The sequence below is a fragment of the Grampus griseus genome (genome assembly GCF_964374135.1).
Source record: "Grampus griseus genome assembly, chromosome: 1".
Lineage (NCBI taxonomy): Eukaryota > Metazoa > Chordata > Mammalia > Artiodactyla > Delphinidae > Grampus > Grampus griseus.
This window is the reverse complement of record NC_139017.1, coordinates 148,931,810-148,954,031: the sequence shown is the minus strand read 5'-3', so window position 1 is coordinate 148,954,031 and position 22,222 is coordinate 148,931,810. Positions and strand designations below refer to the sequence as shown.

At 40.8% G+C, this 22,222-nt stretch overlaps 1 protein-coding gene across 1 annotated transcript in view; it reads right to left on the bottom strand.

The window, feature by feature from the left end:
* The window catches only part of ZMYND12 (zinc finger MYND-type containing 12), a gene marked incomplete at its 3' end in the record, with an annotated part of 33,831 nt that overhangs the window by 5,692 nt on the left and 5,917 nt on the right, over positions 1 to 22,222 (bottom strand). Inside the window, exons 2-7 of the mRNA XM_082669775.1 lie at positions 17,505 to 17,646; positions 16,667 to 16,838; positions 9,015 to 9,184; positions 6,570 to 6,692; positions 3,957 to 4,068; positions 2,581 to 2,730 (exon numbers count right to left, since the gene is read on the bottom strand). Coding sequence (XP_082525901.1) covers positions 2,581 to 2,730; positions 3,957 to 4,068; positions 6,570 to 6,692; positions 9,015 to 9,184; positions 16,667 to 16,838; positions 17,505 to 17,646 — 869 coding nt within the window. The remainder of the gene's footprint in view (positions 1 to 2,580; positions 2,731 to 3,956; positions 4,069 to 6,569; positions 6,693 to 9,014; positions 9,185 to 16,666; positions 16,839 to 17,504; positions 17,647 to 22,222) is intronic.

Sequence of the window (22,222 nt, the reverse complement as noted above, 5' to 3'; positions counted from 1 at the left end):
AATTTGAATGTTGGTGCATTTCATGTTGTCCCAGAGGTCTCTGAGACTGTCCTCAATTCTTTTCATTTTTTTTTTTTTTTTCTGCTCTGTGGTAGTTATTTCCACTATTTTATCTTCCAGGTCACTTATCCTTTCTTCTGCCTCAGTTATTCTGCTATTGATTCCCTCTAGAGAACTTTTAATTTCATTTATTGTGTTGTACATCATTGTTTGTTTGCTCTTTAGTTCTTCTAGGTCCTTGTTACATGTTTCTTACATTTTCTCCATTCTATTTCCAAGATTTGGGATCATCTTTACTATTATTACTCTGAATTCTTTTTCAGGAAGACTGCCTACTTCCTCTTCATTTGTTTGGTCTGGTGGGTTTTTACCTTGCTCTTTCATCTGCTGTGTATTTTTCTGTCTTCTCATTTTGCTGGGTTCGGGGTCTACTTTTCACAGCCTGCAGGTTCGAAATTCCCATTGTTTTTGGTGTCTGCCCCCAGTGGGTAAGGTTGGTTCAGTGGGTTGTGTAGGCTTCCTGGTGCAGGGGACTGGTGCCTGTGTTCTGGAGGATGAGGCTGGATCTTGTCTTTCAGGTCTGCAGGACAGCGTCTCGTGGTGTGTTTTGGGGTGTCAACTTATTATGTTTTTAGGCAGCCTCTCTGATATTGGGTGGGGTTCTGTTCCTGTCTTGCTAGTTGTTTGACATGGGGTGTCCAACACTGGAGCTTGATGGTCATTGAGTGGAGCTGGGTCTTAGCATTGAGACTGAGGTCTCTGGGAGAGCTCTCGCCGATTGACATTACGAGGGGCCAGGAGGTCTCTGGTGGACCAATGTCCTGAACTCGGCTCTCCCACCTGAAGGGCTCAGGCCTGACACCTGGCTGGAGCACCAAGACCCTGTCAGCCACATGGCTCTACTCGCAAAGGGGAAAGGGGTGCCTCAGCAAGCCGAGCAGGTGCTTTCACCCCCCTCCATCTCTTCTTTTCTCCCTTATTTCCTTCCTCCCTTCCTTCCTTCCTTCCTTCCTTTCCTCTTTCTCTCCTTACTGTCTTTCAATAAAGATTTATTGAAAGGCTACTATGTTCCAGGTACTGTGACTATAGGCAGAAATTCCTACCCTTGTGAAATTGACAATATAGTGGGGGAGAGAGGCAATAAACAAGACAAATAATTAAAATGCAATGGTATCTTAAATAGTGATTCATGCTAAGGAAAAAAATAAAGCAGGAAGGGGAACAGGAAGCATTAATGGTGGCAGTGGGGGTTTGCCATTTCAGACAGAGGGCAGGGAAAGCTTTACTGAAAAGCAGACAGCTGAGTCCAGACCTGAAGGAAGCGAGGTGCCAATCCTTAGTAGATAGAGGTGTCCCTTTTCTCTAAGGACCTCTTGCAGACCTAACACCCTTAACACACCTTGGGGGAATGACTTCCTTGAATGGAAAATGAGACCCTGAAATGTAGAAAAGAGGCTTTGTCCACTGTAAACTTGGACATACAATGGAAATGTTCCCTGTTCCCTAACCCCTCTCACCCCCATCCCACATAGGGCCACTGTCCCTCTTTTGTGCTCCCACAGGGCCCTGGGCTTTACTATCACACTCTATTTTAACCCACAGACTGGGAGCTCTTCCAAGCCCTGGTATACAGTAGGTGCTTAGTAAAAGTTTGCTGATGAAAGGAAAGAAGGAAGAAAGGAAGGGAGGAAGGGAGCGGGGTAAGGACATTTTAAATTTTCCCATGTCACCCACACAGAAAGACCTCCTCCAACCATCCTCCCTCCTCTCTCCCCTTGTCTGCTTTACTTTTCTTTGTAGTGCTTTTCACTCTCTGAAATTATATTACATATTTATATGTTTACTTGTTTATTGTAACTTCCCCTCCTCCAGAAAAATGTAAGTTACTTGGAAATAGGGAACTTGGCTGGTGGTTCACCACTGTACCCCCAGTCCCTAAAACTGTGCCTTGCAAATGGTAGAACCTCAATAAATACCTGAATGAATGAGTGGATCAGTCAATCAATAAATCACGAACCCTGAGATATGCCACCTGCTGTCTACAAGAAATTGGGCAAGCAATGGACCCTCTCTGTGCCTTAGTTTCCTTATCTGTAAAGTGGGAATAATAAAATACCTTCTTTGTAAAGTTAGTATGAGAATTAAATGTGATAATTCATGTAAAGTACTTAGGCTAGTGACTGCCACATAAAAAGCACTCAAGAACAATTACCTTTTGAATTATTATTTCTGCCTGGATCCCTCCAGCAACAGGAAACTCACTACCTGAGTATGGTTAGAGCAACTACTCCAACCCCCCAAGGACTCCCCAGAGCCCTTCTTCCCTGCAGGCTTCCCAGCACCGCCCCAGCCTCAGTTAACCTGTGCAACCCTAGGGTGGCCCCCTTGAGGGAAGAAGACAACCCCATTTCCATTGTGCAGGTTGGACTCAACACATAAGAAATGTCATGAGCATCTGAACTTTTTTGGAGTGAAGGCTTACTCTGAGGGTAAAAGCTAGTGCAGTTGGGCAAAACACAGCTGAAATCAACTAGAGGAACTTCTCCCTCCATTTTAGACATGCTTCTTTTCTAGGGGAACTTGCCTTTGAAGAATTCACCATCAGGTAGTAAAGCATGAACAGGATTTTTAGAACAAAGATTGTTTTTTGGGGGGCTTTGTCAGATGTAGATTCTCGAATCTTCAAGATTGAAGTCAGGATCTGAATGGCTTCTGCTTCCTGGGCTTCATCTGTGATGGAAAGAAAGGGAGGAAAGAAGAAACAGGCCCTAGGGCAGCTGCATCTACCCTCAGGGATAAGCAACCTGTTAGGGCACCTGTCCTTCAGGCAGTTCACCAGCTCTGCCCAGCGTGTCATTATCAGAGTAACCTAAAAAAAGCAAAACAAAACAAAAAACAAAACTCATTCCTACAAGTCCCAGAGTTGCTTAGCTTTCTTTCTTTCAGAGTCCTAAACTAGATCTCTTAGGCCCCCAATAAAGGGAATTTGTCATGGTGGGATTTCTTGGGTCCAACTCAACTTCCATTCTATAGCAAGAGGAGGGAGCTGGGGCTTCTGGCAGCCACAGCACCTTAATTCCTCTTCCCCAAATCCAGAGATGCTTAAGCAGTAGCCTTTCTGCTTTTCCCCATGTGAGGCTAAGCTTAGAGAAAAAGACAGAAAAGACATACACTGTAATGTTAAGGTTGGCTTCTATGGATAGCTATGATTTCTGAGTTTTCTACTTTAACATGAACTGCTTTTATAATAAGAGAAAATTCAATAAAATTACTAATTTTTTGAATCTTAGCTCAAAACTTCTCCTCCAAGAATTCTTCCCTCTTCAACACCATCCAACTGTCCTCACCTCTTCATTCTGGGACCCAGCTTGTAATATAAGTTGTACTTGTAGAAGTTTTCTTTTCTTTCACATAGTTTCTGTCTCACCCACTACACTATATGTCTCTTTTGAGAAGAAACTAGATCTTCCATCTCTTTTTATGATCTCAGAGGGAATGATGCTGTACTCAGCCTTCAGCCCTTTGCTGAGCTGTGGGTAGAGAGATGAATCAGACTCAGCCCTGCCACTGAGAAGTTCACTGTCCAGTAAAGGAAGAGGATAAAGCACCAGAACAAATGAGCAATGGGACTTCCGTGTGGAGTCTGGAGAGATAACACATAAAAAATGGATGCTCTGCAGGAATCTCAGGGGGCTCCGGCAGGGTCTTTTTTTCCTCCAGATCTGTCCCTTAGTAACTCCCCTGCAAGGCTGTGTGTGACGCTAGGGACCTGAATTCTTCCCACCGCTCGTCACATCTCTTTGATCCCCCTGTCTCAGTTTGCCCATTGGCAAAATGGGAAGGTGGCACTGATGTGCCCCACGACAGGCACAGCTGCTCTCCCTCTGAGGGGAAAAGTCTGTGGATCAGAAGAGATGAAGTCACTGCTCTGCTTCCTGGGGAGAACTGCCACTTACCCAAGCCAGTGTCCGTCTCAAATTGTTTGCCTAGTAGATCTACTTGTTGGGTGCGAGCCTGTGAGAGGACTTGATAGTGATTGTTCAAATATTTATTCCAGATCTCAGAGACCTGTTGGGAAAGGAGATGGTAATCAGACAAGCAGCTGGACTTTGGCCATTGGACCAGCCAGCTGAGAGGGCAGCACCTCTGCCCAGGCTTCCTGCCGGTCTGCAGACTCCCTCTCTCGTTGTGCCTGAAGGCAGTGGGAGCCTTAGGAGCCCAGAGGTGCTTGGCCAAGGTAAGTGTGACAAGTGTTGGGCTGCAAAGGGCACATGGAGGGCTGACCTGGGGACAGCCCTGGTGGGGTCTAATTACAATGGCTACCGTGTGTTGAGCACATACAACTACCTTCACATCCTCCCAACATCCCAATTACAGTCGTATTCTTATTACTCCCGTTTCATAGATCAATAAACTGAGGTTCAGAAAAGTTAAGATCACTCTTGACTTTTGGTAAAAGCTGCTATGTGGCACAGCCAGGATTTAAATTCAAGTCTGCCTGATTCCAAAGTTCATTTTTTTTCTCAGCTGCACAACAATGCCTCTTCTTCAGAAGTGGGTCTAAAATATGAATAAACAGTCACCACTTGACAACCTATATCACACACAGAAATTGTTGTTTGCTAAGTAAGGTGTTATTATATGAAGATAACCAACATTTTAATATATTGGAAACAGTTTTTTAAGGAAGGTCCATACTGTTCTCCATAGTGGTTGTATCAATTTACATCCCCACCAACATTGCAAGAGGGTTCGCTTTTCTCCACACCCTCTCCAGCATTTATTGTTTGTAGATTTTTTGATGATGGCCATTCTGACCAGTATGAAGAGATACCTCATTGTAGTTTCAATTTGCATTTCTCTGATAGTGATGTTGAGCACATTTTCATGTGTTTGTTGGCCATCTGTATGTCTTCTCTGGAGAAATGTCTATTTAGGCCTTCCACCCATTTTTTTTTTTTTTTTTTTTTTTTTGCGGTACTTGGGCCTCTCACTGTTGTGGCCTCTCGCATTGTGGAGCACAGGCTCCGGACACGCAGGCTCAGCGGCCATGGCTCACGGGCCTAGCTGCTCCTCGGCATGTGGGATCTTCCAGGACCGGGTCACGAACCCATGTCCCCTGCATCGGCAGGCGGACTCTCAACCACTGCACCACCAGGGAAGCCCCACCCATTTTTTCATTAAGTTGTTTGTTTTTTTGATATTGAGCTGCATGAGCTGTTTGTATATTTTGGAGATTAATCCTTTGTCAGTTGCTTCATTTGCAAATATTTTCTCCCTTTCTGAGGGTTGTCTATGACCCAGCAATCCCACTCCTGGGCATATATCCTGAGAAAACCATAATTCAAAAAGACACATGCACACCAGTGTTCACTGCAGCACTACTTACAATAGCCAGGACATGGAAGCAACCTAAATGCCCATCAACAGCGGAATGGATAAAGAAGATGTGGTAGATATATACAATGGAATATTACTCAGCCATAAAAAGGAACGAAATTGGATCATCTGTAGGAGATGCATGCACCTAGAGACTGTCATACAGAGTGAAGTAAGTCAGAAAGAGAAAAACAAATATCGTATATTAACACATATATGTGGAATCTAAAAAACTGGTATAGATGGTCTTATTTGCAAAGCAGAAATAGAGACACAGATGTAGAGAATAAACGTAGGGATACCAAGGGGGAAGCTCGGGTGGGATGAATTGGGAGATGTGGATTGACATATATACACTATTGATACTATGTATAAATAGGTAACTAATGAGAATCTACTACAGAGCACAGGGAACTCTACTCAATGCTCTGCGGTGACCTAAATGGGAAGGAAATCCAAAAAAGAGGGGATATATGTATACATACTTTGCTGTACAGTAGAAACTAACACAACACTGTAAAGCAACTATACTCCAATAAAAATGTTTTTTTAAAAAGAGGAAAATATTGTATAGACTTGACAATCTACAATTGGAATAGATACATACTATTCTAAAAGATTTAAATTAAAACTATTTAAAATTAAAAAAAAAAAGAAGCCTAGCACTTTAGACTCTGTCAAGGTCACCTTCTCTTGCAACTCAGCCCCAAATCATCTGACAGTAAATATATATATATATATATATATATATAAACAGTTTAAAATCTTTCACAGGTAAAGATGGACATTTTAAAGTACTTTCATGTTCTTTGATCCCTTCACAGGACCTTTCAACAATTAGTTTCACTTAAAAACTTCATCTCCTCCTTTATCCCACACCTCAATATGCCCACATTAGCTTGCTCCTAGGGATATGACAGGGTATCTGGCAGCCTATTTGGAGGGGTTTGGTTCTTATTGACCCATAAGCTATTATTTGTTAATTGCTCTATTGATACTAAGGACTAAACTATTTTGGTAGTGGAGAAACCGGAAGAAAGAAAAGTGGAATATATCATGAATCAAGCTATGTGATTTTGGGCAAGTCACTTCATCTGTCTGTGCCTCGAATATCTCATGAATGGTCTGACACCAGTTGTAAGATACAAGGCCTAAGTATCAAGGCTCAGCTCCCATATTCCCCAGCTCACCTTGGTGTACAATGTGTCTGCCAGGTCCAACTTTTTAAGGCCATAGAAGATATTAGCCAGGTAGAAGTAGCCTCCTGAGGTCCTGATGTGCTCTGGTCCAAATGCACAACTGGCGAAATAAATCTATAGCAGAAGGAAGAAAGAGAGTGCTTGAGTTTTCTTTGTAAATCATATATCTTATAAAGGACTTGTATCCAGAATCTATCAAGAACTTTTACAACAGCTCAGTTAAAACATGGGCAAAGGATCTGAACAGATAACATGTCACCAAAAAGATACACCAATGGCTAAAGCACATGAAATGATGCTCAACATTATTAGCCACTAAGGAAATGCAAAATAAAACCCACAATGAGATACATCTTCACACACACTAGAACTGCTCTAATCAAAAAGACAGAAAATAACACTTATTGGCAAAGTTGTGGCAAAAGTGGAGCTCTTGTACATGTTGGTGGGAATATAAAATGATGCAGCCTCTGTGGAAAACAGTTTGGCAGTTCTCAAAAAATTAAACAGTTTTACCACATGACCGAGCAATTCTATTCTTAGGTATATACCCAAGAGGAATGAAGACACGTCTTCACACAAAGACTTGTACACAAATGTTCACAGCAGTATTATTCATAATAGACGAAAAATGGAAACAACCCAAATGTCCATCAACTGGTGAATGGTAAAGAAATTGTGGTATATCCAGATGATAGCAATAAAAGGAATGAAATATTGATATATAAACAACGACACGGGTGAATTTCAAAATAATTATGCTAAGTGAAAGAAGTCAGATGCAAAAGGCATCATTTATTTAATAATGATTTAATATAAATCATTCATTTATATTAAATGTCCTAAAAAGGTAAATCTAGAAAGACAGAAAGTGGGAATGAGAAATGACTGCAAATGGATATGTGGGCTCTCTTTAGGGTGAAAATTGGATTATGTTGATGGTTGCACAGCTCTAAGTTTACTAAAAATCATTGAATTGTACACTTAATTGTACATTCCATTGACTTTTATGGTATGTATCAATAATGCTGTGGTTTGGTTTGGTTTGTTTTTAAGTTAGGCTGAGCTTGATGTAATTCTTAACTATGTGACCCAGCTCAAGAGAGAGTGTGCTTCTGCTTGATTTGTTGAAGGCTGTGAAGCACAGAGAGGAAGCACAAATGAAGAAGTGCATTGGTCAGGCTCCTAGGTGGAAGTAGATGTCACCCTCACAAGTATCAATATTCCCTGAGGCTAGTATAATGAAAGGATTATTTACAGAGACGTGGAAGGGGTACGGAACCAAGAAGAGTTAGTGAAGCACTAGGGACTATCAGTAGCAAGAGACCGTTTACAGTCCAAACTCCTGAGAAAACCAGGGGAGAAAGCAGGGTTACCAGGGCCCAGCAAGAGCTAGAGCTGTGGAGGAAGGCTACCTGACAGAAGCCATGGCCATGAGGAACACTGGCCCTGCAGGGACTGGGCTGGTGCAGAAAGGCAGCAGAGTAAGTACCTCAAACTCTCTCTGCTCCCAACTTCCTCTCCTCTGCCATGCCTTTCACTCTCCAAACCCAGTGAGGCCAGAGAGCAATGGAGTCCACCGAGGTCAGCCTCCCAGGGAAGAGTAGGGCAGAGAATGCATTTGGCGTAAGGGGATACGGAGAATAACCAGCACAACAATGTTTCCAGCAAATTTAGGGGCATCGTGCAGTGGCAACCAGAGGGAGGGTTGCCCAGTGGAGAGGCTGAAGAGAGACCCAGTCTGCACGGAGACTGCAGTCTGATTCTAACCTCATCCAAGTTTCAGGCTCAGGAACTCTTCCCTCCGGTAATATTGTCCAATACTGAAATCCTAACAGAAACCTCATGAACGTGGGAAGAACAGCTCAGTCATCACCCTCATCAACCTATCTAACATCGGTACAGAGTTTTAGAGTTTATAAAGCACTTTCATATACCTCCAGCTCATTTAAATGTAATAACCACACTCTGTAGTAGAGACGTTGATGTTATTTATCAAAATCACAGCCAAAGTACTGCCCATGTCGGGCCCTCTCATTCATCTCTGCAATGACCCAATGAGGCAGAGACTATTTTATGATTACTGTCTTACAGGTGATGAAAGACGTTAAATAATTTATCCAAGCCTGTGTGGCTGGTGAAATGGCAGAGCTGGGACCAGGAGTAAAGCCCTGCTCTTAACCAGGATGCTCTTCTGCCTCCCTTTATCATCCCCCAAGCAATTGAGGCTTGGGAAGTGATGTGACCTGGACAAGGATGCACAGGCAGAAAGTGGAAAGTCTTGAATTCAGGTCATCAGGATTGTGTTCTTGCTAATATTCCACCAAACAGACAGTTGTACACAGAAAGTTTCAGAGAAATACTCAGTAAAAAGGAAACAACAACAAACAAACAGAGCTGTTCTCAGAAACAATCGGGTGTTATTAATTTGTTTACATCATTGGCCAGATGATAACGGGCTTCCTCATAGTTTTCCTTAGCCATGTAGAGAAGCCCCAGGTTCCGATGCAGTAAGGAGTGGGTGGCATAAGAACATTCAGCCGATTTGAGGACTGTCCACTGCGCTTGGGATAGATACTCCTCAGCCTGGATGATCCGGCCCAGACCTACCCAAAAGAAATAAAGATTATAATCCATATCCTAGCCAGAGAATACATGATGAAATACGAGTCATCACCTATTCACTCATTTATTCATTGACTTGAATACTTACTGACACACAAAAACTTGTATGTGAATATTCATAGCAGCCTATTCATATTAGCCAAAATATTGAAACAGCTTAAATGTTGGTCAACTGATGAGTAAATATACAAAGTATAGCCTTTCCCTATTCATGAGTGGCATATTATTCAGGCACTAAAGGAATAAAGTACTGATACATACTACAACATGGATGAACCTTGAAAACATTATACTGAGTGAAAGAAGCCAGACACAAAAGGCCACACATTGTATGATTTCATTAATATAAAATTTCCAGAATAGGCAATCAGAAAGTGAATTGATTAGTAAGTGGCCCAGGACTGTAGGCATGGGAACTGAGGTATGACTGCTATTGGTATTGGGTTTCATTTTGGGGTGACAAACATGTTCCCGAATTAGATGTGATGATGGTTGCACAATCTTGTGAATATACTAAAACCACTGAATTGTACTTTAAAGGGGAGAATTTTATGGTACATGAATTATATCTCAATTTTAAAATATATGTATATGTATATTTGATACTTTTTATGTGCCAGACCTTGTGTTAAGGGATAGGAATTCAAAGATGAATCAAAGCCATTACTCCTGAAAAATGTACAGCTTGGTTGGCGGAATGGAGACATGAAAACAAGTATATCTGTAATATAGTGTAAATGCAATGATAGTAACATTATAAGGTTTGGAAGTGGAAGAGAGTAGGAAGTGTTTAATTCTTTGGATGGGGTAGAGAAGGACAATGGAGTGGGGAGAGGCATGGTCAGTGTTATGGACTGAATGTTTGTGTTCCCCCCAAATTCATATGTTGAAGCCCTAATCCCTAATGAGACGGTATTTTGAAGTGGGGCCCTTGGGAGGTAATTAGGTCATGAGGGTGGAGCTCTCATGAAAGGGATTAGTGCCCTTATAAGAAGAGACAAGAGAGAGATGATCTCTCTTTTGGCCATGTGAGGGTATAGCAAGAAAAGGCGGCTGCCTACAAGTTAGGAAGTGTGTTCTCACCAGACACCAGCTCTGTTGGCACCTTGATCATGGACTTGTAGCCACCAGAACTGTGAGAAATAAATGTTTGTTGTTTAAGCCACCCAGTCTATGGTATTTGTTATAGCAGCCAAGCTAAGATAGTCAGAAAAGTCTGAGCTAAGTTTTGAGGATGAATATAAGTTTTCTAGACAGTTAAGGGAGGGAGGGCATCTCAGGGAGAATTAACACATATGCAAAGTCTTAGAGATATGAAATGGTGTGCTGTGCTTAGAGAACTATATATTGGCCTGTGATGCTGGGGCACAAAGTATAAGGGATCAAGTGGCAGGAAATGAGGCTAAAGAGGTAGGCAGGGCACAGATCACGGAGGGCTTAGGAAGTCGTGCCAAGGAGCTTGATGTATGTGGATAAAAACTAGAGGATTTTCAGAAAGGGAGTGATAACCAGATTTAGATTTAGAAGAGTCCTCTGGCACTATGCCAAGGAGAGACCAGAAGGGAGGAGGAAAAGGAAAACACTCACTAGAAGACTTTTGAAATAGTTCAGGCATGTACTAGACGCTGAACTAAGGCAGTGAATGAAGATGGAGTATATAAAAGAGACATTCAGGAGCTAGAATGGTTATGTGGTTAACCATTTCATGTGGTTAAGTGAAAGTCACCTTTATTTCTAATATTCAAATACTCTTGACACTTAACTCTTTTTGTTTAGTTGTGAAAGAAAAAAAAAAAGGTCATGAAGAACCTAGTGTGGGAAGGGTAAGCTGTGACAAAGTGAGAGAGTGGCATGGACATATATACCCTACCAAACGTAAAATAGATAGCTAGTGGGAAGCAGTCACATAGCACAGGGAGATCAGCTCGGTAGTTTGTGACCACCTAGAGGGGTGGGATAGGGAGGGTGGGAGGGAGGGAGATGCAAGAGGTAAAGGATATGGGAACATATGTATATGTATAACTGATTCACTTTGTTATAAAGCAGAAACTAACACACCATTGTAAAGCAATTATACTCTAATAAAGATGTTAATAAAAAAAGACAAGAAAAAAAAAAGAAGATACGTAATAGTTTCCTGCCTACACTTGCCTCCTAGGAAGGTTGTCAGAAGTGAGCAGAAAACTACTTTGAGAACGTTCTGCAGAGCAGGAGACATGCCCTGCGTGTGAAGGGTTCTGTGTGATGGGTGCTGCAGCAGAAATGGCATCAGTAAAGGGTCAGGAGATGAAGACACGGATCCCTCACAAGTCAACCTTCTGTTCTTCTTGTGCTTCCTCCCAGGCCTACTTCACATGTAAGCATTGCTTTATTCTGGTTGTAATCATACCTCTCTGAATTACAGGAGAGGTGAGGAAGAAGCAGTCAACAAGAGGTAGCAAGTAACTGCCTGACCGATGCTCACACTAAAATGGGAAAATATTAGATCAGAATCAAGGGGCCATGGCCCATGATCCTGGCTCATGTTACTTAAATAGGCGAGCCACATTTTCCATCCGGGTTTTGCTTAAAAAAATAAGAGCTTTAGACTGAGGCCCTATCAAATTTAAGGAAGCAAATGACTCTTAGCTAAGACATTTATCTTGGGAAACAATTGGTAGGGGGCATTGATATGTATTGGAAATTTACATGTTTCGTTGTCCAGTTCTCATTTACAGAGGTATTGCTGAAAAAAGGAAGGCCCCCAGGTCAAGCTGAACCACATCTAAACAAGCATCAGTCCCAAAGGAAAAAGCCTACTTGCGAGCAAAAAACTACAAGGCTGCATATTCAGAGAGCAGGGTATAATGAGGTGAGAAGAACAAGCTGTGACAAGCGGGTCAGAACTAAGATTGTGACCAGTGAGTGGGTAAGTTCAGGCATGCCCTCCTACATACAGTGTTTACCTGGAGAGGTGTAGGGATGGAGTAGAGGTAACAGAGACCTAAAGTTGCCAAAGGAAGTGAGACTATCCTGAAGGGTGACTTTCAGGGTATATGCGGTAGAGAGAGAAGGGATGGCCAATTCATGGAGCAGTGGTACTTGTCTTAAGGGTGAGACACAGCAGGCTTACACTGGGTTAGTGGCAGATCTGAGAGACATTATGGGGGAAGATTTTGCAGGACTTGCGGATGAAAGTAAAGGAGCACAGAATAAAACAGTCACAGACGATTCAAAGGTGTGGCTGTGAGGCACTCAGGGGAAGCAAAAGGAATCATTTACTGAGGGCCTGCCTTACCCTATGCCTTACACATGCCTTACACTAGGCTAGGCCATCTGCATCTGGGATTTAAGTCTGCCAACAATCCTGCAAAAGAAATATCAGAGGAGGAAACCGCACATTCATTCAACCCTATATTCATCTAATCTGTTGAGTCTCTACCACTCTGCCGGATGCTCAGTGCATGCTGGATCCCTGACCTTAAAAAGTTCACAGTTGAGTGAATTCGTTACACAATAAAGAAACAAAAAAATGAAGTGATAGGAAGGAAATGGACAGAACACCGTGATCAAAAAAGGCACGGAGAAACCTACTTTGGATGATTAGGGAACACCTCTCTGAGAAGGTGGCGTTTAAGCAGGTACCTGAAGGTTGAAAAGAAATCAGCCATATAAGAGGGAGAAAACAGCATTCCAGGTGGTATGTGTGAGAGCCCTAAGGTAAGAAAAAGCTTGATGACGAGGATACACGGCTAGTAAAGAGTTGGAATTTGGGCTTCCCTAGTGGTGCAGTGGTTGAAAGTCCGCCTGCCGATACAGGGGACACGGGTTCATGCCCCGGTCCGGGAAGATACCACATGCCGCGGAGCGGCTGGGCCCGTGAGCCATGGCCGCTGAGCCTGCACGTCCGGAGCCTGTGCTCCGCAACGGGAGAGGCCACAGCAGTGAGAGGCCCGCGTACCGCAAAAAAAAAAAAAAAAAAGAGTTGGAATTTATTACCTAGATTCTCCCGGTTCCAAAACACTAAAAACAGTGGGGGAAGATGAGTAAGGTGGCTCCTCCTTGAAGAGTTTCTAGTGCGTTAAAATTCCAAAGTTTTACTTTGAAAAAAAGTATGAATGCCTCTTATTTTTCCACTCCAGTCTGGAGGAATCTCTAAGGTGGGAGAGGCATGTCCACAGGGGATGTGATTTATTTAGACTTTCAAAAAGGTTGGCAAGGTTTTAAATCAGTAACTGTGGGAGTTAGAATGAAACCTTCCATTTAGACAGCACTTTTCTGCTTGCAAAGCACTTTCCTGTCCGTTATACATAAATTCATTTAAACCTCAAAACAATCCTGTGAAGTGGACTCAGATTCAACAAATGCTTACATAGTTCCCATTTAGGTGTCAGGTTCTAAGGAGTTTTTGAGTACCTTCCCTGCACTAAGTACTGTGCTGGATGTAAAGACACTCCGAGGAGAAAGAATAGACAGAGTCCCAGTTCTCCCTGAACTTATGGTCTAGTGCAGGAGAGGAACTTTAATTAAATAATCTCATCAAAAAATGTATAATTATTATCAAAGTAAGTGCCCAGAAAAAAGAAAGAGGTTTCTAAGTGGATACATAAAAAGAGACCTGACCCAATCTGGGGGCTTGGGAAAGGGTTCTAATCAGGGGGTGGTGACTCAAGCTGAGACCTGAAGGATGAATAGGAGTTAGTTAGGTGAAGGGGGGGGGGAAGAGAAGTGGGGGGAGTGGCTAGAGAAGAACCTTCCAGAACAAGGAAGCATCACAGTGCTTCTGAGGAACCGAGAGAAGGCCAACACAACTGAAAGGGAGAGAGAAAAGAATGAGAGGTGAGGTGAGAGAATTCATAAAGGCTGGACCAAACAGGGACTCATAGCTTGCTTTGGGAACTTGGTCTTTATTTATTGGAGTGACTTGGTCACATTTTGTTTGGAGACCAGGTTGGAAGGAGGCCAGGGAAGATGTGCAGAGACCAGTTGGCAGGTAGTAATCCAAATAAAAGATGATGGGATTTAGGCTAGGGTGACTTTTCCAAAATCCCATAGCTAGTCAGTGTCAGAGATAAAGAGAGCCTGGGCTGTATTTCCTTGTCCGGTGCTCTTCCACTAGCTTGGGAGGAGGGACAGTCCAGAATGGCGAGTCAGATCTGACTAGGGTAAAGAGGGCATTCTTGCAGCTAAGTGGCCTGGTATGAAGTCGGAGCCCAAACCAGTGAGGAGGGGGTCCATACAGAAGAGGCATCCCAGAGTAGGAGTCAGAGCCCCCAAAAGGAGAGGAGGGCATCTGCAAGGGGAAAGGATAGGATTGGAGATGGGAGGTTGGCTCATACAGGGTAACCAACTAAATATATAAATACATCAATGAAAATGGAAGCCAGCATTCTCACTGTCAGAGAAGGGAGCTATAAACATGAAATGGGAGAAAATGAGATTGAACCCTGTGGATTTAAATGTACTCCTGTGGACCCACGATCATATACAGATACAGATGTAGAGACGGAGATGGAGATTTAGAAATAATGCACATATACACATTATTATATTTACACATGTTCCCTAATTCTGTCCATTGAGAGCCTGGGAGCAGCCATACCTCAATAGCAATGAGTATGTCCAGTGCACAACTCCTGGCTTCTAAATTCCATTTTCTGCTAAAACAAATCAGGGCTCCTTGGAGGTATGTTCCAGAAAGCAGGAAAGTGATCAAAGAACAATGGGGAAGAATTCCCTGGAAGTACAGTGGTTAGGACTCCACACTTTCTCTGCCTAGGGCTCAGGTTCAATCCTTGGTCGAGGAACTAAGATCCCACAAGCCATGTAACCAAAAAAAAAGAACAATGGGGATGTGTTAAGGAGACACAGAAGCCAGTGTGATGGGCTGCCACCTGCCAAATCAAGGACAGTTTGAACATCAAATTAATGATAGTAATGGACTGTAACCCACTAAACAAAACAGGAAAACAACAGTCTATGTTGATATAAATAAATAAATGAATTCATTGAAAGTTTGTTGAGGAATGGAATATTTATATAGTTCCAAATACCTCTCTATAAAATACTTATTCATTGCAAAGAGAAGAAAGAGTAACTTTACAGAGAAGAAGCCTGGCAGACACCACCTTAATAAAGTAACTTAAATGAACATCGTCAATCATGGGACAAAATAAAAACAGGTGCCAACTTATAGGATGGGATGAGAAGAACACAGCATCACTTCAGTGATATTCCTGCCAAAGACACATCACCTCAGTCCAGTCATGAGGAAACATCAGAGAAACTCAGATTGAAGGACATTTTGTAAAATAATTGGCCTTTAATCTTTGAAGGCGTCCAAGTCATAAAAGTCAAGGAAAGATTGAGAAACTATTCCAGAATGAAGGAGACTAAAGACACATGGCAACAAAATGAAAAGTGTGATTCTGGACTCTACCCGTTTGCTGTAAAGATGTGATTGGGACAACTGGAAAAGCTGAATGGGGTCTGCTCAGTAGATAATCATGGATGATAGTTGTATTGTGGTCAAGAAGGAGACGTCTCTGTAGGAAATACATACTGAAGTAGTCAAGGCATAGGGCATCAAGTAAGCAACTTACTCTCAGATAGCTTAGGGAAAAAGTTCTTTGTACTGTATTTCCTACAGTTTTACTTTTTAAAAAGTTTTTTTTTAATAGTGGCTGTTAAGATATAAAGTAGTAGTACAGTACCTAAAAGGCTATCGATGCTCAAAAATGTTAATTCCCCTCAAAAATGCTAATTCTCCTGTTGTAGCAACCACCATGTGTGATGTCTGTGCCCTGCTCTCAGAACTGCCTCTGCCGTCCATAGGAGCAGGTTCCTATTTTCGTGTTTGAACTATGTGACCCTGACACAAAGGTAGATACAGATAGATGCCGCCGTCAAGCTGAGTCAACACAATTCTTTCTTCCAGGAATTTAACATTGGAAATCAGATGCTAATTAGTTTCTATAACCCACCTTGAACCTGGAGGATATGTAAATTCAGTGTAAATTCAGCTACATCTGACATTTTGGGGTAGCTGTCTTCTGCAGTAAGAATAGGGTAGAAAAATCTGGTCTGCAGAGATGGAAAATAAAGCAGATGCAGAGAGAGAAACCTAGAAACAGAGACAAGAAACAAGACCCCAAGACCCAAGAGACAGAAACAGAGACCACCAGCCTTGGTTTGTTATAGCATTCTGAGTTTAGTATCTCATGAATTCTCATTTCCCTTAGGACACCTCAGCGTCCTAATAAATTTCCTCCTTTTGCTAAGGCCAGCTAGAGTGGATTTCGTTCAGTTTTACCAAAAAGTCCATGACATCTCCTTCCCCACCTTGTGCCAAACTTTACAGCAATCCTGCTCTTCCACAAAAGGTATCTTGGTGCCACTGTCAAAGCTGGGTATTTTGGCCACTGATATGACCCAGTATAGCACTTCTTACAGGCTCCAGGGTGTCTCAAGTCAGTTTCACTTACCAAGGCTGGCCTCGGCCAACAGCAGGTAGGCAGGTACCAGCTCTACTGAACTCATGCCATGAACACTCATGCGGAAGCGAAGAGAGTGCAAAGCTGCTGGGACAGCATCTTCATGTTTTCCTTCAAAGATATATTTCTGGGCTACGGTGTAGCAAAATTCGATCAAATGTTTCTGTGGAAAAAAAAAACTAGACTCTCTGAGACAGTCTAAGGGTAAAAGGCAATGGTGGATATAGGTACACTTGGAGATAGGGCCAACACCTGATGACCTGCTCGAGAGCACACAGTGAGCCTGCCTGCATTGAGGCGGACATGAGACCCAAAATAGGTGATTAAAAAGGCAAACTCTGGACTGTGAGTTCCTCAAGGTCCAGGAACAAGTATCTTCTCATCTTAGGTTGGTGCTTGGCATAAATGAGTGCTCAATATAAAATTATTAAATAATTATTATTCTTACATTTTTAATAAAATTTTAGTTTAGCAAAGCTGTAATGTCTCAGGACAATCTAAAATGTTCTGCCTTTCTATTTGAGTTAATTTTGAAAGAAACATATTTTTCCTTCTGGAGTTATCCTGCTTCACTAATATCACTAATATTAACTAATATAATATTAACTAATATATTAACTAATATTCACTAATATAACTAATATTCACTAATGCTGCAGGTTTTCAGTAGATATGTGGAGAACAACAATGGTATTGAGGACATAAAGACATAAAACCAAGTCTCTGCCCTCAGAGGTTATAGTTTAGTGACCTCGCACAGTACAACCTTTTCCCTGGGCAGGTTCTCTGCACCCGTGAGTTAACTCTGCAACCGTCCTATAAGCCCTACCTGCCGCTGCTGCAGCTGCTGCAGGCCATGCTGCCGTTCTTCCTCTGAGTTGTAGAAGGGCATGGAAGTGCGCAGGGGAATCAGGAGCTGACATATCTTCTCATGGATGCTGCCCCAATCAGCTCTTTGATGAACCACACCACTGCCAACGAAAACGTGGACTTCATTATCTTTACCTTTGGCTTGCCCACTGGTTCTCCTGGCCCTACTGCTGGCCCAGCCCTAGAAACTAGAAAAGTAAGCCCAACACAAACCAGGCAGGGAGCCCAAAGCCATTTCCGACACAAATCGCTTTTCCTTCACGTGGTTATTGGGTGGCGGTGTAAAAACCAGGGGTGCGGGAGGATGTTGTTTCTGCAGGCAGTTATATGCTATGGTTATTCTGCTTTTCTTCTTCATTAATGACAACAAAGACAACTTTAACTCTGCATGGGTCTAAGGTCATTTTCAAAATACCTGAACACTGAAGCTGATGAATTTAAGTGTCTTTTTCTTAGGGAAAGGAAAGAAATTTACATTTGATGAAGCTCTAGGAGACACTTTCCCTGTAATTAGTATATATACCAATTATAGGTATATATATATATGCCAGTTATAGGTATATATATATACCAATTATAGGTATATATATATATATCAATTATAAGTATATATAACAATTATAGGTGTGTGTATATATATATATATATGTTGCATGGCTTGGGAGAGCACCATTTGCATTGTCTTCTGTGCTCTAGGAGGGCCATTCACATAGAATACACTGTGAATGCCCTCCAGTCCTAGTGGTGCAGCAGGTGGTCATGAAAGTAACTGTTTAACTTTTTGAAAACAAGACAAAATCATTATTTTTTTAAGGCAAGGAAGCACAGGTGTCAAGAGTAAGTAGTTACTCTAGGCCTGTACTCCAAAGCCAGTCATTTTTTAGTTCTCCAGAGGGAAGCATTGTGGCAGTTTGGTATACAGCTTTTCTGACTGTTTTATATGCATATTTAGTATTTTTTAAACACTTAATTGGACAGCACAAATATAGAACATTTGCATCATTGCAGAAAAATTCTATTGGACAGCACTCCTACAGAGAATCTACTCCCATTCTTTTTTTTTTTTGTTTTTTTAATGGCCGTGACACGTGGCTTGCAGGATCTTAATTCCCCCGATCAGGAACTGAACCCACATCCTCAGTAGTGAAAGCGTGGAGTCCCAACCACTGGGCCACCAGGGAATTGCCTCCTATTCCTTACATAATTGCCTCTATGAATGACTCCCAGATCCATTACCTAATCTGACCCTTCCTCCAAATATGTTTATATAATTGATACATAATTGATATTGACATATAATTCACATACAATAAAAGTCATCCTCTTAAAGTGCACAGTTCAATGTTTTTATTATATTTTTGAGGTCATATAGCCATCACCCTATCTAATTTCAGGGCATTTTCATCACTCAAAAAAGAAACCCCATTTATTCTAGCAGGTACTCTCATTCTTCCCTCCAACCACTGTTGCGCAGAAGCCACTAATCCATTTTCTCTATGCATTTGCCTGTTCTGGACTTTGCATATAAATGGAAACAGACAATATGGCTTTTATGTCTGTATTCTTTACTACTGAATACTATTCCACTGAATGGCTATATCATTTTTTGTCTATCCATTCATCAGGTGGTAGATATTTGGGTTGTTTCCAGTTTTTGGCTATTATTATTAATGAACATTTGTGTACAAGTTTTTGTGCGAACATATATTTTCAATTCTCTTGGGTACACCTAAGAATGGAATTGCTGGGTTATACAGTAACTTTATGATTAAACTTTTGAGGACTGCCAAACTGTTTTAACATAGGTTGTACCACTTTACAATCCCACCAGTGATGTATGAGGGTTCCATTTTTTCTACATCCTCGTCAATGCTTGCTATTTTCTGTCCTTTTTTATTATAGCCATTATAGTGTGTGTGAGGTAGTATATCATTGTGGTTTTATTTTGCATTCCCTTAATAACTAATAATGTTGAGCATCATTTTATGTGCTTATTGGCCATTTGTATATCTTCTTTGAAGAAATGTTGATTCAAATCCTTTGCCCATTTTTTTAAACCAGGTCCTTTATCTTTTTATTTTTGAGTTTTAAGTGTTCTTTGCATATTCTGGATAATAGATCCTTAACATATATGATCCGCAAATATTTTCTCCAATTCTGTGGGTTGTCTTTTCACTTTCTTGATAGTGTGCTCTGATGCACAAAAGTTTTTCATTTTGATGGTGCCCAACTTATCTATTTTTCCTTTGGTTCCTTGTGCTTTTAGTGTCATATCTAAGAACTGTTCCCTAATCCAAAAGCACACAGATTTACAACTATGTTTCCTTTTAAAAGTTTTATGTTTTAACTCTTATATTTAAGTCTTTTTGAACATGGTGTAAAGTAGGGGTCCAAATTCTTCTTTTGCATATGGATATCCAGTTATCCCTGCACCATTTGGAAGGGACCATTCTTTTCTTAATTAAATGGTCTTGGCACCCTTGTTGAAAATCAATTGACCATACAATTAATCTACAACTAAGGAGACAAAAATATACAATGGAGAAAAGACAGTCTCTTCAAAAAGTGGTGCTGGGAAAATTGGACAGCTACATGTAAAAGAACATTCTCTAACAAACACCATATACAAAAATAAACTCAAAATGTATGTAAGACCAGAAACCATAAAACTCCTATAGGAAAACATAGGCAGGAACACTCTCTGACATAAATCACAGCAATATTTTTTTGGATCTGTCACCTAAAGCAAAGGAAATAAAAGCAAAAATAAACAAATGGGACCTAATTAAACTTAAAAGCTTTTGCACAGCAAAGGAAACCACTGACAAAATGAAAAGACAACCTACTGAATGGGAGAAAATATTTGCAAATGATATGACCATCATATATAATCCATCATATATAAATAGCTCATACAACTCAACATCAAAAAAAAACAACCCAATTAAAAAATAGGAAGAAGAACTGAGTAGATGTTTTTCCATAAAAGGCATGTAGATGGCCAATAGGCACATGAAAAGATGCTCAACATCACTAATCATCAGTTAAATGCAAATCAAAACCATAATGGCTATCAACAAAAAAGAACACAAGTAAATGTTGGCAAGGATGCAGAGAAAAGGGAACCCTCATACACTGTTGGGGGAAATGTAAATTGGTGCAGCCACTGTGGAAGAGAGTATGGAGTAGTCTCAAAAAACTAAAAATAGAATTACCATATGACCCAGCAATTCCACTCCTGGGTATATAGCCAAAACAAAAAAAACATTCATTTGAAAAGATACATGCACCCCAATATTCATAGCACTATTTACAACTGCCAAGATATGGAAGCAACCTAAGTGTCCATCACCACATGAATGAATAAAGAAGATGTGATATATATATATATATATATATATATATATATATATATATATACACACACACACACATACACACACACACATACACACTGGAATACTGCTAAGATAAAATGAATGAAATTTTGCCATTTGCAGCAACATGGATGGACTTGGAGGGTATCATGCTAAGTGAAACAAGTCAGACAGAGAAAGGCAAATACTGTAATGATATCACTTATATGTGGAATCTAAAAAATACAACAAATTAGTGACTATAACAAAAAAGAAGCAGACTCATTGATATAGAGAACAAACTAGTGGTTACCAGTAGGGAGAGGGGCAATATAGGGGTATAGGGTTAAGAGGTACAAACTACTATGTATAAAATAAGTTACAAGGATATATTGTACAACATGGGGAATGTAACCATATTTTATAATAACTATAAATGGAATATTACCTATATTTCAATTTTTAAAAACTGCAGAAAAAAGAAAAACAATTGGCCATAGATGTATGTGCTTATTTTTGGACTCTCAATTCTATTCCATCAATCTATAGGTCTATCCTTATTCCAGTACCACACTATCTTTATTACTGTAGCTTTGTAGTAACTTTTGAAATTGAGAAATGTGAGTTCTCCAACTTTGCTCTTTTTTGAGATTTTTTTAGCTATTATGGGTCCCTTTCATTTTCATATGAATTTTAGGATCAGAGTGTCCATTCATGCAAAAATGACAATTGGAATTTTTACAGGGATTGCATTGAATCTGCAGATCAAACTGTTTCATATTAAGTCTCCCAGTCTGTGAATATGAAATATCCTTCCACTTATTTAGGTTTTCTTTAATTTTGTTCCACAATATTTTGTATCTTTCCAGTGTATAAGTCTTGTACTTCTATGGTTATTCCTTTATTTAAAGTGCTATTGTAAATGGAATAGCTGTCTTAATTTCATTTTTAGATTGCTAGTATACAGAAATATAACTGATTTTTGCATATTTGTCTTGTATATCCTGTAACCTTTCTGAATTCACTTATTAGCTCTAATAGTTTTTTTGTGGGTTCTTCAGGGGTTTCTCTATATAAGATCATGTCATCTGTGAATAGAGGTACTTTTACTCCTTCTTTTCCAAGCTGGATGCTTTTTATTTCATTGTCTTCCCTAATTGCCCCAACTAGAACCTCTAGTACAACGTTGAATAGAAGTGGTGAAAGTGACATTCTTGCCTCATTTCTGATTTTACAAGGGAAAGATTTTATAGACTTTGACTATTAAGTATGATGCTAATGTTGTGTTTCTCTATGGTTCTTTCATAGATACTCTTTACCA